This window comes from Chelonoidis abingdonii, chromosome 3 (genome assembly GCF_003597395.2).
Source record: "Chelonoidis abingdonii isolate Lonesome George chromosome 3, CheloAbing_2.0, whole genome shotgun sequence".
Lineage (NCBI taxonomy): Eukaryota > Metazoa > Chordata > Testudines > Testudinidae > Chelonoidis > Chelonoidis abingdonii.
In genome coordinates this window covers 27300047-27316656 of record NC_133771.1, presented here as the reverse complement: position 1 = coordinate 27316656, position 16610 = coordinate 27300047, and the positions used below count along the sequence as shown (strand labels likewise).

General features: G+C 38.0%; 1 protein-coding gene across 3 annotated transcripts in view; it reads right to left on the bottom strand.

Annotated features, from left to right (window-relative positions):
• NBAS (NBAS subunit of NRZ tethering complex) overlaps window positions 1-16610 on the bottom strand; it is a 405412-nt gene that overhangs the window by 325558 nt on the left and 63244 nt on the right. For all 3 annotated transcript variants that reach the window (XR_012655479.1, XM_032778999.2, XM_075063671.1), the window contains exons 13-21: window positions 15887-15950; window positions 11426-11619; window positions 9323-9580; window positions 5665-5790; window positions 4293-4444; window positions 2688-2825; window positions 2268-2346; window positions 793-897; window positions 276-412 (exon numbers count right to left, since the gene is read on the bottom strand). Coding sequence is in view for 2 of the 3 variants with exons in the window: in XM_032778999.2 (XP_032634890.1) it covers window positions 276-412; window positions 793-897; window positions 2268-2346; window positions 2688-2825; window positions 4293-4444; window positions 5665-5790; window positions 9323-9580; window positions 11426-11619; window positions 15887-15950 (1253 nt within the window). In the remaining variant the exon portion in view is untranslated. The remainder of the gene's footprint in view (window positions 1-275; window positions 413-792; window positions 898-2267; window positions 2347-2687; window positions 2826-4292; window positions 4445-5664; window positions 5791-9322; window positions 9581-11425; window positions 11620-15886; window positions 15951-16610) is intronic.

Here is a 16610-nt window from a genome sequence, read left to right as displayed (position 1 = left end):
CTTTCGAATTTAGGGCTACTCCTCTCGTCTGGGAGGAGTTCCGAAATCGATTTAAGGAGCCGTTTAACTCGATATTAATGACGACGTCGTGTGAACGGGTACAGCATTAAATCGGTATATTGGCCATTAAACTGATTTAAAGTCGCAGTGTAGACCTGGCCTTAGTTTTCAAATTGTTTTTAAGTTTACAGCCATACTTTTAGAATAAAATCTCTCAAAGTGTTCTAAAAAGAAAATGCTGTCTAGTAACTGATATTGAGAGAATGCTTTCTTACCAAGCTTCAGGCAGCAAAAAAGAATACTCATGTGGTGAAGTAGTCTCTGGAAAATTAGAGAGAATTGCCAGCCGATGTGGAAGCAGGTCTGACCCATGGTACGTAAACAAGATCTCTAGGGCTCTCACATTGCTTTCCTACACCAGAAAATATAAAATATTCTGTTTTACACTATAAAGATAGTTTAAGAATGATTTTGCTTACCAATTACAGTTTAGCAAACACTACAATTCTCATTTCATCATGCATTTTTAAAGACTAGGAGTGACTAAAACATTTATTTAATTTCAAAGTTTTCATAATCTGGAAGCTTGACAGAGCAGAGGAATCTTGTCCTATTTTACAGTCAGACAAAGATAATCAAATACAATATTGAAGATATATTATTCCTATTTTTAAAATCACTCATAGCTTTAAACAGAAAAAAATATTGGCTACATTTCAATATGCGGTGATGGGGAATTAGTGTTAACAAAAAAAGCAATTTAAATATGTGAAAAAAAAAAAATACTCATACCCGAGCATAAGTTCTTGCTGAAAGTACAATATTCTGATTTCGGAACTTCTTGAAGAATTCAGCATCATATCTCTGCTCAGCTGCATGAGGCCCTCCAAGGATTTCCTTTTAAAAAAAAGTTTAATAAAAAAATGATTTAAGTATGTTGATAAAAGTCATATTAAAATTCTCGCATCTCAGATTACCTAAGGTGTGGACACTTACATAGCTCAGTATGTTATTCTAAAAATGATCTATAGAAACAATTTATGATTATGTAGATTTCTATCATTTCTACAGTCATGCTGTACACACAAGTATTCTAACCGCAACACTCAACGTTGATGTCTTAGTAGTTGGCTAAGCAATTAAGGTTTAAAGTCTAAATATTTTTGGAATAAATACCTGGACACATAATATGCACACACTTAACTTTAAAGACACATTATCAACTTCAGAATAGACACTTTTGTTTCATTTGTTTTTCTGCTTACAATTGTTAAGAGTCACCTTAAATTTTGTTTCGTCAGTTTACTCTGTACATTTCATAATTCTCTGTATCTAACCAGTTGCTCTGTTTTCCCACAATACCCATTACGCCTCCCTGCCATTTCTGTGGGTCTTCCACAGAGCAACAAAGGAAAGAAGAAAAAAAAGAATAGTTAGCTATTGTGACTGTAAAACCACCAAAAATAAATAAATAATAAATCAACAAGATGATAGGAGCAGTTGTTCTATCTGAAGCTTTTTACTGTTTTTTTTTATTATTGTCTAGATTTCAAGTGGGTGGTGTCCATTTAAGTAGAGTAAACAAAACCACAGCTGACTATTTAAATTTGGATTCCATATAATCCACTAGCTTTGTTCAAACTAAGTGAAATTTCATATACTGGGGGCGGGGGGGGGGGGAGATGGAATCTATTTGAATGTTTAATTTCAAACCTCAAATGAACGTAGCAACTCAACACTTTTAAACTTAAAATTACTACCATGTAAGTTTACTATAAATTTCAAGTGCTTTGTTTCTAGTAGAATCTAATATAGCCGCTAAGTGTGTGTGTGTCTTTATTTGAAAAGGTAAATTGGTATTTCCATCACTGTGGCTTGGCTTTTGCTGTAAGTTGCTAGTATAGACAGGGCTCAGACATTTCAGACAGTGTCTCATGAAAAATGCTCAGAGCAGATTTTCATGGTAGAGTGGTACATCTGAATGTACCACTGATGCAAGGGATACGTGGTAACCCATTTTCTTCACAATCTATGTTTCCCCAGACACACATTAAGTTTCCCATTTTTACAATCAAAGATCTCAATAATATTATACTCATTCAATGTTCCTAAGCACAACAGCTATATTTTTTTAAATTACTGCAAAGAAATACAGGATCAAACAATGATATCTAATAGAGAAGATCAAAAATAGAACAAAATAAGTCAGAGAAACAACATAAGCTATTCACAAGACAGGATCTAAGGACTAAACCCTATCTCCTCACCTCATAAGTTGCAAGTCTATCTAAATAACTTAATAATTTCAGTCTGCTTCGACAAAGTTCCTTTTGTTCCAGTGTTAGTCTGTTTTGAAAGAGAGAGAAAAAGAGACCACTGTATTTTCAAGATTGCTACAGCATATTAGCATAGTATCTAAATGTTCAAAAACAGACTTCCATTTAAATAAAAAAAAAACAAACAGATTATTCGAAGGCAACAAGACAAAAAAATGTTTTAGCAGATCCATATACTGGAAGCACAACAAGAAATTCAATAAACTGAAAACTTTCATAATAAAGTGCTGATTGAAATGTTAACCATCGTCCAAAGAAGAAGTACACTGTATTAAGATAATTATGGCCATGGGATTATGTATTTATAAACCTATGAATTTAAGCAAAAACTAGGCCTGACATATAATTTACTTTGAGAAGTTCACTGATAGAAGCAGTCCTTGATGCTTCCTAGTCTCCCTTTCCTTTCTATTTTCTGCCTCTTCATCAGGTGACAAAAATTGTTCATAGGGGATTTCATCAATGTCCACCTCTCCTGATAAGATAAATCTGGCAGAAAGAAACAAAAATCAATGTTGATAAAAAGATATGAAGAGCTGGTTATTCAGTCAACAGATTACACACAACTTTCCATCTGTAACTTTTGTATCTGAATTGATTTTTACTGAAACTGGTGACAACGAATTAAATATCTGAAAAACAATTTTGCTACTGTGAGCTTAAGTGATGTATTCTCAGTATCTGAAATAGGGAGGGCATTCTTCACATTTTCTTCACAAAATACACAAGGTTTTCATTGTTAAAAGTTTACAAATTCTATAAGCAACAGAGTTCCTGACACTATTTCCACAGCACATACTACTATATATAGTAGTTATTACATATACACCCAAGAAGTAATTCTATATCACCACTGTATTGAGTTGTTACAGAATGACCTGCATTTGTGTTTTCTCAAATCTTTTGTACAAGACAGAACCAGACCATGTTTTGCTTCCCCGATGCATTTTTTTTTTTTTTACTTTTACCTACACAGCTTAAGAATTAAGGCAAAAGCAGCTGTTAAAAAAGGCTAATTCCACACTTCCTCTTTGGGGAATTCATGTGCCACTCAAAATTCCCCCACCCCACGAACCAGGACAGAAAATACATCCTGCCAGAAAGGTGCTGCAGTTATATGACTTTTGCCCACTAGGGGCTGCTGTGGCACGAGAACAGAGAGCAGCCACTCCTTGGGACAGCCTCAACTACCTAAAGGGAGAGAGGAGAGGCCACCTTCGTCACAGCTTCCTGCCTGGGGGGCCAGGTCAGGAGGCATGCGATATGGAGAGGACAGACAGCATGGGACACAGAAGGTTGCTGTGGGTGTGGGAAATACATTTCTGTATTGTAGTTTAAATGAATTCTTACTCAGAATTCTGGATTAATATGCGTAGTAAGTAATCTATTTATCAAAAAACATTTCCTGAATCTTTGTTGTCGTCTCTATTGTTACAAGCATACTTGCTGACAAGTTATTCTTAAAATAAATTACCAAAATAGTTTAAATGGGCATGATTATACTGTGTTATTTTGACAAATAAAATATACAGCATTTTAAAATATTGTGCACATAATTTTTAATATTTTAGTGCAGAGTTTTTAATTTTTTGGCACAGAATTCTCTCAGGAGTAAGCACTGTGGTTCAAACTAGTCTAAGAACATCAACACAGGAATCTGTTCCAAGCAGAAGCCAAATTTTGGAAATATTTTGTGCTGACTTCCATACTATTGTCTATATATTTATTTCTTCTCTATTGCATTCAATTTCTAAGGTCATCATTTTATTTATTTTCATCCATGGGAGAACTTAACTGCTATCTTTAGTATTGGTCACAGCTATTCTTATGGGAACATATTTTAAAAACTATGCGTCCTGCAAAATCTGTTAATATTTCAGTTTGTAGTTAACTGACAAATTCACTGCATAATTCCAAAACATAGAAACACAATACACAAAAATTTTTCCAATAAACCTGCCACCATCTTCTCCTTTTCCAATAGCTATGAAAGCCTCCAAGTCTGTGCCTTTTAAACCATACTGCAGCAACTCTTTGGCAGCGTCCACGTTCTCAGGAACTCTTTCCAGGCATTCATGAAGAACCCAGGACCACTTCTTAATTTTACTCTAATCAAATGACAAGAGTGAGAAGTAAGCATAGTGGAACATGTCATAGTCAACCAAAGCACTGAGATCAGTGTCTTTCACTTTTTCAGTCTGCCTCTCTTCCATTTAGAACCTTATCAATTTGGTCTGGTGACTGAGAGACTCAACATGAATTAAAGAAAAGAATCAGCCAGTAAAAAAAAGCAGGGAAAATGCAACAAAATATTTTGTTTTGAAAACTACAGCCTAGTTTTATTTATAGCATTTCCTAATCTATCAGCAAATGAACGGCAGTGTATTGGTTAGCATTAGTGAATTAGTACAATGAAACCTCACTACAGCACTCTAATAAATCTTTGCTAACTAGCTGACAGAAGCTGTTTAAAATTTCGGAGTTCCTAAATATCTAACCATTGCTTTTAGAAGCAAGATGGACTACACTTGAAACCAATACATAATAAAGTAATACAGTTCTCCTTCCATTTAAGGATCACAAAGCACTGTATAAAAGATGTTCTTCCCAATTTATAGAGGAGAAAACGGAGATACAGATGTCAGGTGACTTGACAAAGGTCACCCAGCAACTCAGACACAGAACTAGAAATAGAATCTAGTTATCCTGGATCTCAGGGCTCTAACTCTTCTTCCTAGTCAGTATGGCAACTCTGTGCTGACTGAAAATTCTGCAGTCTGATCACAGCATACAATTACTCCCATCTCAGTGTACTATATGGCCATTTTCAGCATCATCTCCTTCAGCAAGTGCTGCTTATGTGATCTAGAAGTGCAAATTACACTATGAGATGTTCCAGTCCATGTTCTAGATAACATATGGAGAACAATTGCTAGTACATTACTACTATAGGTATTTTTTCAATTAGCATTTGGCTTAGAGATAATGCTAATTTAGCACAGAACTTCAACTTCAAATTATCTGAGGCTCATAAATCAAAAATACCACAATACCTTCAACTAAATAATTAAGACAACCTGAAGACACCAGCTTGATGCATTTTTTTTCTTTTCAAGCCCACTGAACAAAATGGGAGTCTTTCCATTTACTTCAATGGGATTTAACATCCGGCCACTAGCGAATTTAACAAGGTCAGTCCCTTTTGCATTAGGTCAAATTCATGAAAGACAGTTCTGCAAATCGGTACCACCATTTGTTACATAAATTAGAACATGATTTCTGTTTCTACAAGAATATTAAGAAATTTATTTCAACTTAAAAAACATACCAGGTAGTCTTGAATAGAAGCCATGTTAACAGTTGATTTCCTCCACTGTCTTTGATATACAAGATCAGAATCTAGACCATATGCTTGAGCCAAAGACAAAGCTTCACCATATTCTTCATTATCAATCTAAAACAAAGTACATGAACGTAAACATCTTTGATAGAATGGAGTTGCTCTGTAATTATTTTTGAATACTGTGTGTTTATATGTCATCTACACGAGCGCGCACGCACACACACACACACACACACACACGCACGCACAGTGAATATAGTAGTCTAATTAAATAGGGATCCCAAAGGAAAAAACACGCAGGAAATAAACAATGTCTCAAGATATCAAATTCTCCACAGACACTCGGGGCTATTAAGAGACAATCCCAGAATAGGTAAAAGCACGTGCATACTGGAGAGCTAAGAACTGTAGCAGGTTTAAAAAGGAACCCTTTCTCAAGAAACAGGTTCACATTCGCACCCAACTGGAGGGTCTGAAGAAGTTAAAACAGCATAAGTTACCATCAAGAAGCCTTAGACAATAGATGTGTGTCAACTACATGTTATTTTAAAACTCTTTCTGTACATGTTTTGGTCCTTTTTAAAAAAAAAAAAAAAAAAAAATCAAAAAAACAATGTTTAAGTTTAAAGTAGTATATGGCCGCTATATTCACTACTAGTCAGTCTTCTGTGCCAAAACTGAACTGGGCCTGCTGCTAAGCACAGTTGATACACAAAGTACTGTAGCTCAGGACTTGGTCTAAGATTGAGAGAACTGTGCAATTCCACCCTCGGAGCGAACCTGAGGGTGGAAGACAATTTGAGTGAAAGTGACCATGAAATGAGATTATGATTTTAAAAAAAGGAACGAGTAAGAGTAGCCGGATAAGGACAATGAACTTCAAAAAAGCAGATTTTAACTGACTCAACAACCTGAGAGGTAAGGTCCCATGGGAAGAAAAAAAACAAGGGAAAAATGAGTTCAGGAGAGCTGGCAATTTCTCAAGGAGACAACATTAAAGGAATAACTGCAAACTACTTCAATGAGAAGGGAAGATAGGAAGGACATTAAGAGGCCATCACAACTCCATCAGGAGCTCTTTAATGACCTGAAAATCAAAAAGGAATCCCGCAGAAATAGGAAACACGGACAAATTGGTAAGAGGAATGCAAAAGAATAGCATAAGCACACAGGTATAAAATCAGAAAGGCTAAGGCACAAAATGAGTTATACCTAACATGAGACATAAAAGGCAGTAAAAACAGGTTCCCTTAAATACATTATGAGCAAGAGAAAAACAAAAGGAAAGTGTAAGTTCTTTACTTAGCAGGAAAGGGGACTTAAAAGCTGATGACATCAATAAGGCTGATGGGTTTAATGCCTACTTTGCTTCCGTCTTCAGAAAAAAAGATTAATGGTGATGAGATACTCAACACAATTCTATAACAAGAAAGGGGAAGTAACACAAGCCAAAATAAAGAAAGAACACGTTAAAAGAATATTTATATACATTAAATGTATTCAAGTTGGCAGAACTTGATGAAATTCATTCTAAGGTATTTAAGGAACTAGCTGAAGCACTCTCAGACCCATTAGCCTTATCTTTGAGATCACATCGAGGATAGGTGCAGTCCCAGGGGACTGGAGAAGAGCAAACATAGTAGCTACCTTTAAAAGAGAGAACTAAGAGGAGCCAGCAAATTATACACTGGTCAGCCCAACTTTAATACCTGGAAAGATACTGGAACAAACTATTAAAAAATTAATTTGTAAGCACCTAGAAGATAATAGGATTAGAAGGAACAGCCAGTATGAATTTGTTAAAAACAAAATCATGCCAAACCAACCTAATTTCCTTTTTTGACAGGGTTACTGGCCTAGTGGATTGGGGCAGGGAGGGGGCACCAGTAAACATTATACTTCTTGATTTTAGTAAGGCTTTTGAGACAGTTATACATGACATGTTCATAAGCAAAATAGGGAAATGTGGTCTACATGAATTTACAATAAGGTGGGTGCACAACTGGTTGGAAGACTGAACTCAGAGTAGTTATCAATGGTTCACTGTTAAACTGGGACGGTGTATCTAGGAGGGGTCACACAGGCATCAGTCCTGGGTTCGGTACCATTCAATATTTTCTTGGACTTGGATAATTAGGTGGAGAGCATGCTTGTAAAATTTGCAGATGACACCAAGCTCCGTGAGGTTGCAAGCACTTTGAAGGACAGACTTAGAATTCAAAATAATCTAGACAAATGGAAAACTGGTCTGAAAACAATAAGATGAAATTCAATTAAGATTAAAGGCAAAGTAGTACACTTGGGAGGGCAAAAATCAGAAGAACTACAAAATTGAATGGCTAGGTGTTAATACTGCTGAAAAGGATCTGAGGGTTAGAGTGAATCAAATTGAATGAGAGTCAATATGATGCAGTTGTATAAAAGGCTAATGTCATTCTAGGGCGTATTAACAGGAGTATCATAGGTAAGACATGGGAGGTAATCGTCCTGCTCTACTCTGCACTGACGACGCCTCAGCTAGCATACTGTTTCTATCTCTGGGCACTACACTTTAGAAAAGATGAGGGAAACATGGATAGAGATTAGAAGAGAGCAACAAAAGTGATAAAATATTTAAAACAATGAACTATATGGAAAAGTTTTAAAAATTGGGCAGGTTTAGTCTTGAGAAAAGACAACAGGGGGCAGGGACCTGATAGTTGTCAAATTCATTAAGAGCAGTTATGAAGAGGACAGGGATCATAAAATCACAGAATACCAGGGTTGGAAGGGACCTCAGGAGGTCATCTAGTCCAACCCCCTGCTCAAAGCAGGACTAATCCCCAACTAAATCATCCCAGCCAGAGCTTTGTCAAGCCTGACCTTAAAAACCTCCAAGGAAGGAGATTCCACCGCCTCCCTAGGTAACCCATTCCAGTGCTTCACCACCCTCCTAGTGAAAAAGTTTTGCCTAATATCCAACCTAAATCTCCCCCCACTGCAGCTTGAGACCATTACTCTTTGTTCTGACAACTGTTCTCTGCATCCACTCAAGGTAGTACACGAAATAATGGCTTAATCTGTAGCGAGGAAGATTAGGTTAGTTATTATGAAAATCTTGATCAAAACATCTGGGGGTGTATGCATTCAGAGAAACTACAGGGGACAGAGGTACAGCTAGCCCTGTAATCGTGATACCATCTATGTCAGTGGACATTACCACTGAATCAAAGAAATAAAATAGCATATCAGTTCTGTCCCCTGGCCAATACAGGATTGTTTCACTAAATATATTTACTAGGGTTTTCTCTAGTCTAATTATAAACGTCTAACGTGATGTAGCTTATCCACCATTCACAGTCTAATGAATCTTATACTTTCTGCTCAAATGATCCTTAAATAACTTGTCATTTGAATTACACTAACGCAGGTTCTCTATTTTAATCACGTGCCTTCCAGCTGGTGGACACACTGCGTATTGTTGATCTCTCTCTCATTCACATACACCCCTTAGAAATACATGGCTAGACCCTTATATTAAAAGAAAAAAATAAATACAACAGGAAGATATCAAAGCTGGTCTTTCTAAAACAATGAAAAACAGTCATTTTACGTTAATCTTTACTGTTGTCTTAGTCTCACGTTGTATGGGTCTCAATCTTACCTTTCTCTGGTAAAGCTCCTCTGGGGTTGTAGATCTTAAACTCACAAGACGGTAATTCTTTGTAATAGCGCGTGAACGTTTCCGTGGAGGAGCAAATCGCTCCATTTCTGTCACAAAATACAGGCCTTGCTTTAGGTAACTGAAATATCTGGCCTTGGCAGAAGTTACATCATCTGAGTCAGAGTCATCTTCTCCTTCATCTTCTTCACCAGGCCTGCTCTCCAAGCGTAATCTCTTTGGAGCCAGTTTTATCTCGCACTACACAGAAACGCAAGTCTTAAACAGTGCAATATGTTGTTGTTGTTAGTTTGCTCCCAAGCTGCCTCATTCAGGAAAATGCTGAGCATCCACAATTCACATCAACTTCAGGATCAAGGACCCTGCCTCCTCCCACTCCCACACATTAAAACATTAGCTTGTAACCTGTAATTTGTACTTCAGGGATGCTTCTTGGCTCTCCATCCTGGACTACAGATCTGATCCAAAGCCCACTGAAGTTAACAGAAAGACTTCCATAAATCTCAATGAGCTACCAGTCAGATACTGTGTCCTCTAACCGAGGCAGGAAGCCGTACAAGGTGGGGAACTAAGAGGTAATCCATATCAGTTCTATTATCAGAAAATTTAGCTAACTCATGAGTTAAACAGCATGCAAACTAAAAAGTCACATATTTAATCAATTATTTGGAACTCTATATCAATGTACTAAGCTTCTCTTTTCAGGTCTTTCAATTAACGTCATTTCCATAGTAATGCATCTTTCAACAGACATATGAACAAACTTGTTTATATTGCGATCATGCTGTTCTGAAACAAGTATTAGCAACAACTGTGATGTAAAAGGTGTTTGGTGTTCGTTTCTTTTGTTTTTAATCAGTCTTGACTGGGAAAGGGGAACAATGGATGGATCACTTAATGATTACATCTCTACCTCGATATAACGCTGTCCTTGGGAGCCAAAAAATTTTACCATGTTGTGGGTGAAACCACGTTATATTGAACTTGCTTTGATCCACTGGAGTGTGCAGGCTCGCCCCCCTACCCCCCGCGGAGCACTGCTTTACTGTGTTATATCCAAATTCATGTTATATCGGGTGGCGTTATATCAAGGTAGCAGTGTACCTGTTCTGTTCATTCCCTCTGAAGCAGTTGGCATTGGTCACTGTGGGAAAACAGGATACTGGGCTAGATGGACCTTTGGTCTCATCCAGTATGGCTGTTCTTATGTTGTAAGACCAACATGTCATAACAATTTTACAGGGAAAATCAAAGATTTAATTACTTGGATTGAAATAACATTGCGGGTATACATTATTATGGAGGGCAGCAGGCTTTTTTTGGCTTAATTTAAATAAATGAAAAAATTATAAAAACATTTTACATAGTTTGTTTTTAATAGCATTTCTTCTCTGAATAAGTGATAGGGACAAATAACCCCACTTCAATCAAACATACCCAGTATCCATGAGACTTCAAGCCAATGCGAGTTTTACATGAGGAAGGATGACTCAGGTTGCAGAATTTTTCATATAATTATATATAGATATAGATATAGATATATATTTTAACATACACATAAATTGCCATTCTTACTGTACAAATTTGTAGATACACATTTTCTTGGTTACTGTATATATCAGATTATTTTTCCTTCTAATTAAAACAGTTTGAAGAAAACCCATTTTTTCCAAGTAGCATAAAATTAAATAAATCAAATAATCTATACTGAAACAAAGCAAATGTCTCAATAGAGTGGGGCCTTGTTTATTTATACTTATGACCAGAAAATATATTGCAAAGTAGTGGATTCTGAACATTAGTCAGCGAGAAGGTAACTCAAAAAGCCAAAAATTTCAAACTATTTTATTCATTTGCTTTCATGATTTAGGATAATCCTTCAAAGTATGTATGATAAAACAATTTGTAAATGCAATGAAAACATAGTAAGATAAGATTTCATTACAGAATCTGCTATTAGGGTGGGAGAGATGGCCATCTTTTGTATAAACATTTTGGGTTCTGCATATTAGCAAACCGAAAAAAGTGAGGTTTTATTATACTACAGTGGGGGGTTTCTTAGTATTGTTAATATATGTTTATTACCTCCAGGCTTAGAAATCCTCCATCATGAGTAGAAGTGACCTGAGGGGAACTTTCAAACCATTCACATGATTTCCCCAGTAAGTTTTTTAATGTTTTCACAGATGACACAGTCAAAGCTCCAGAGCAGCGAGCCAAGATCACAGCATTTTCTGCCCACCAATTTATATCCATTAGTGAATAATACGATTCTTTATCTAAAGGAGAAAACCAAAAGCATTTCTAACAAACATATTCATCAGCATCAGACACAGCCTCGCTTCACTAAATTTCTATTTTACAGCAATAGTATTTTTAATCACAGTCAACTCTGTATTAACTAAAGTAAAACTCAACCACTATAGATTTTGACATAACTGCATTCCTTTTTAAATATTGCTTGAACAAAACTAATTTACAGCAAGCTGATTTACATGCACTGAGTATGACAGGTTTTGAGCATTTGATAAAGATTTGGGACTGAATTTCTTTGGCAAATGCATAGAAAATTAAGGATGGGATCCAGAAAAATTGCATTCAGCTGGAGGACATATCATAACTGAAAACAGAACTCTTAGAGGACCACTCAGGGAGAAAACAGTTATTAAGATGACATTTTAAAAATAGTTACAATCTAGAATTTTACACTTTGTGGGCAATTTGCTTATGCAGTTAGATATTGCCCTTAAGTGAAGACAGACCACCTTATTTTCTAAATATTACAGCACACTCTCCTTTCAATTCAGTTCGTGCTTTTCACTTTGAATGATCGTTGTCTAAATTTTGTTACATAGATAATACCAGGGTATATCTCAGAAATTGTAGAAGTGTCTGAACAGCAGCTTTTAAATTGCAGTCATATTTTATCAACAAGTTTTCCTTGGGCTCTTCTCTGGTTCAGAATGCTGGCCTCTCACTAACTGGCAAAGATTTTTAAACTATAGCTATGAACTGTATTAGCCAAACTTATCTCCTCAAAACAAGGTAGATGCTGTTATTTCTACTGCCAATTATTCTGATCAAGTTAATCATGACTTAAGCAGGTAAAAGGGACTATAATGAAACCACCTGTATGAATCCTTAGAAGATTTCCACTCACTAATCTCAGGAAGGCATGGTGTCAAGGAGGGTTTTGTTCGTTTTAAATCAAGTCATGTAATTTGGCAAAAATAACTTTACTTTTTGTAACTGGACTTTTCCATTTCTCTCCTAGACAAATCTTTACTCTGATTGTGCATGCCAGGTCACTTAGGCCTGGTCTACACTACGCGTTTAAATCGATTTAAAGAGCGTTACATCGATTTAATGCTGTACCCGTCCACACTACAACGCCCTTTATATCGATATAAAGGGCTCTTTAAATCGATTTCTGTACTCCCCCCGACGAGAGGAGTAGCGCTAAATTCGATATTAACATATCGGATTACGGTTAGTGTGCACGGAAATCGACGTTATTGGCCTCGCTAGAGGTATTCCCCACAGTACCAACTCGACCGCCTGGACAGCGGATCTGAACTCGATGCAGCGGGCAGGTAAACAGGAAAAGCCCCTCGAGACTTTTGAATTACAATTTCTGTTTGCCAGCGTGGAGCTCTTGATCAGCACTGCGGTGGCGAATGCAGTCTCAAAATCCAAAAAGAGCTCTCACCTGGACCGTACGGGAGACACTAGATCTGAATCGGCTGTAAATGGGAGACAAATCGTTTGTATCAGAGCTCCGTTACAGACACGAAATGCAAACGCGTTTTGAAAAAAAAATCTCCAGGAATACACAGCGCTGCGTGACAATGTAACGGAAACCAGAGACTAAATGACGCCTCAGGATGGAGGCGGACTGAGGATCCAGCTATCCACAGTCTACAGCAGTCCTGAAAAGTTTTGCATTCTGGCTGAGCCTCCCATGGTCTATAGGTCAAACAACAGTGTCTAGCCGTGTTCAGGGAATGCTCCTCAGTTTCTTTCCCCCTTCCCCCCACCAACGTAAAGACAAGGAAAGAAATCATTTCTTGACTATTTTCAATGTCAACCATCTAGTGTAGCTGAATGCTGCCTGGTAACGCGATGCGCTGCAGCAGTGAAGAGCAGTATCCGCTCCTCTCTCTCCCCTCCCCGGTGGTAAGAGACCGGTGCAATAGGACTAGTAACCGTCCTCATGAATACTAACATGTTGAATCGAGCCAACATTGCTGGTTACTGCCCCAAGTAGATAGGACACGAATGCTAAATAACCAGCTTCCATCATAGCAACTGGGGCTTTCAGCCCCCTCCCTTTCCTGTGTAAAGAAATTTTATTCCTGTACTGCTGACCTGCAATAGCAGCATGCATGCTGCTTCCTCTCCCCATACGCTAATGCCTGCCTGGACTACATCGCGCTGGGAGGCTGCTCCCCTCATTTTATGTCACTAAAATCACATGTTTCTAACTATTCCTGCATATCTTTATTTACTTCATGACCACAAATGGGCAGGACACGCCAACGGTATCCCAGAAGGTTGGGGGAGGAGGGTAAGCAACGGGTGGGTTGTTGCAGGGCACCCCCTGTGAATCCTGACACGGAACAGCTGTGCTCTGATACACTGGTCTCTAAATACACTTGCCCCTTATCTAGGCAGACTGACTCTATTTTAGAAACATAAAGGGAGGGATTGACTTAAGTCCCAAGTGAAGTCAATCCCAATTTGCTTTTGCGTTGCGCCCCTGGCCAATTTCACCAGGGCGCACTCATTGAATAGCAAGTGGAAGTACATGAGGGGGAGAGATAACCGTCCAATCTCAATTGCCAGTTTTCTCCACGGCATAGAGACGGTAACAAGAATGACCAGTAACCATCTCTGCTATCATGGCAAAGCAATGAATGCGCTGTGTAGCCGTGGAGTATCGCACGCCTTCTGTTACGAGCAGTTCCAGTACACATAATGGTGCCGGAAAAGAGAAAAAGCTGAACGGCCATCCATGGTGTCCGTGCTATGGCGTCTGCCAGGGCAACTCCAGGAGAAAAATGTGGCGAAAGGATTGTCAAGCTGATGTTTTTCCGAGAAGGAATGTACTGAAACGACTATTACAGAACCACCCGCGACAATATGATTCAACCCAGAAATTCCAGGGGCGGGGAGACGGCGCGGGAAACTATGGATAGCTACAGAAGAGCTAACCCACAATCAACGCTTCAGAAATCGATGTTAGCCTCGGAACCATGGAACGCAACAACGCCGAATTACTGTGCCTAGTATGGCCGCATGAAATCGAATTTATAATATCAGTTTTATAAAACCGATTTTAGCTAATTCGATATTATCTCGTAGTGTAGACGTGGCCTTAGACTGTAAACTTTTAGGGGCTGGCACCACAAGTACCTCAGGAAAATGCGGCCCTGATCTATGACTGAGGCCCAGAGGTACTACAACAATACTTCTTGTTGTTACTTTCTTTGTATCAGTGGAACTATGAAGCTATTAGCTTCTTTGCTGTGAAGCTATAGATGCTTCCCCGGGTTATGCAAACCCGACTTATGCAAACCCACACTTACGGAAAAAGTTCCCTAAGTTCCGTAAGCGGCGTTTGTTTTTTCATAATTGTCAGGTATATGTCCCCGACTTACATAAAATTCGACTTACGCAAGGCGTTCCACAATGGAACCCCTTTTGTAAGTTGGGGGGAGCATCTGTGCTGGCTATATAAACATTGTTCATATACTGATGTACAAGCATGGCATTAACACTGCATGTATAAATGGAAGTACATTAAAACAGGCTCTCAGCTAAAATATTAACTGAAGACAAGCAGGCAGACCAACCTCCTGTAGTGTTCTAACTTGTTCCAAGACTTTTAAAATTCATCATGCTGGTGTGGAGGGGAAGGACTGAATTAAATATGAAAAGACTACAAAGGTATGCCTACACAGCATGTTGGAGCCCGCAGGAGCAAATCTTCCATAGCAGGGCTCATGCCAGCACTCTAAAAATAGCTATGTGGACAGCACTTTGGGGTTGCAGTTCGGGCTGGAGCTCAGGCTCTAAAGCCCACCCACCTACCTCCCTAAACTTTAGAAACCAAGCTCTGTGGACTCGGCTCTCAGGTTCCAATATATCCCAAGAGGCCTCCTGGTGGGCTCTGCAAATTTCTGCAACATACAATTTATTGTTTCATGTATTTCCAAGACAGACAGATATTTTTGCTGAGTGTTAAGCCTTCCATGGAGACAGGATCCACAACCTTCTGATTTATCATGAATGAAAAAGCCCTATATTATCTGTAACCATAAATAAAAGGATATTTCAGCTGCAAAGTATGCCTAACAGCGGATTTTTAAATGTTTGCATTGTGACACTCATTAAGCTAGGATGAACTGAAAATTCAAGAAAGATGCACAATTCTGGCAACTATCCTAGGCAAGATTTTAATTAAAACCATTATGTTCTTTAACCAATGTATTTTTTTTTCCAGAACATCAATGTTTAGCATAATAATTTGACTACATCACCCACCTTTTATTTTCTTCCTTTTTTCAGCAGAAAGCCTCCAATCTGGATTGATCTCATCATAACCTGGCTAAAAAAAATTAAGTTGCAATGTTACACTAAGTATATTAGTAAGCAATCATCTTTAAAAAGCAAACATTTTGCCCCCTTTATATCTAACTACTTCTCACGAAAGGTAAATCTTCAATTTTCCAGTCTTAAACTGCTCTGTTATCACCGAGACTACATCCATGCAAATTCAAACTTCTTCCACTATGTCAGATGTACAAGTTGGACCCTTTCTTTAAATATTTAATTTAGAAATATAGGAACTGCACAATGGATCAGACCCATAGTCCATCTAATACAGTATTCTGCCTAGCACCATGTCCTACATAAGAAACCGGGATCTATCAACAGATAACCCAATGACTCACTGATCCGGGCAGTGTTCTATGGCAATGGTTGCCCATGAATTTCTCAAATACAGGATATTCAATTAAGCTGCCCACTTTCCCAAACTATATGTGATTTGTTTTACCTGAAGTGTTTTAAGAGAACAATTACTCGTTATAAATCATAGAACGCAAGTGTCACTCTAAATTCCCCTGCATCTTAGGAACCCAGGATCATGTGTTATAGTCAGTTATCTCTGTAACATTTCCCTTGTAGGACTAGCATAACAGAGGAACCACCAGTATTTAGTGATCTCTGCACCTGCAACTCCTTCCTTTGAACAGATTTTTCTTCA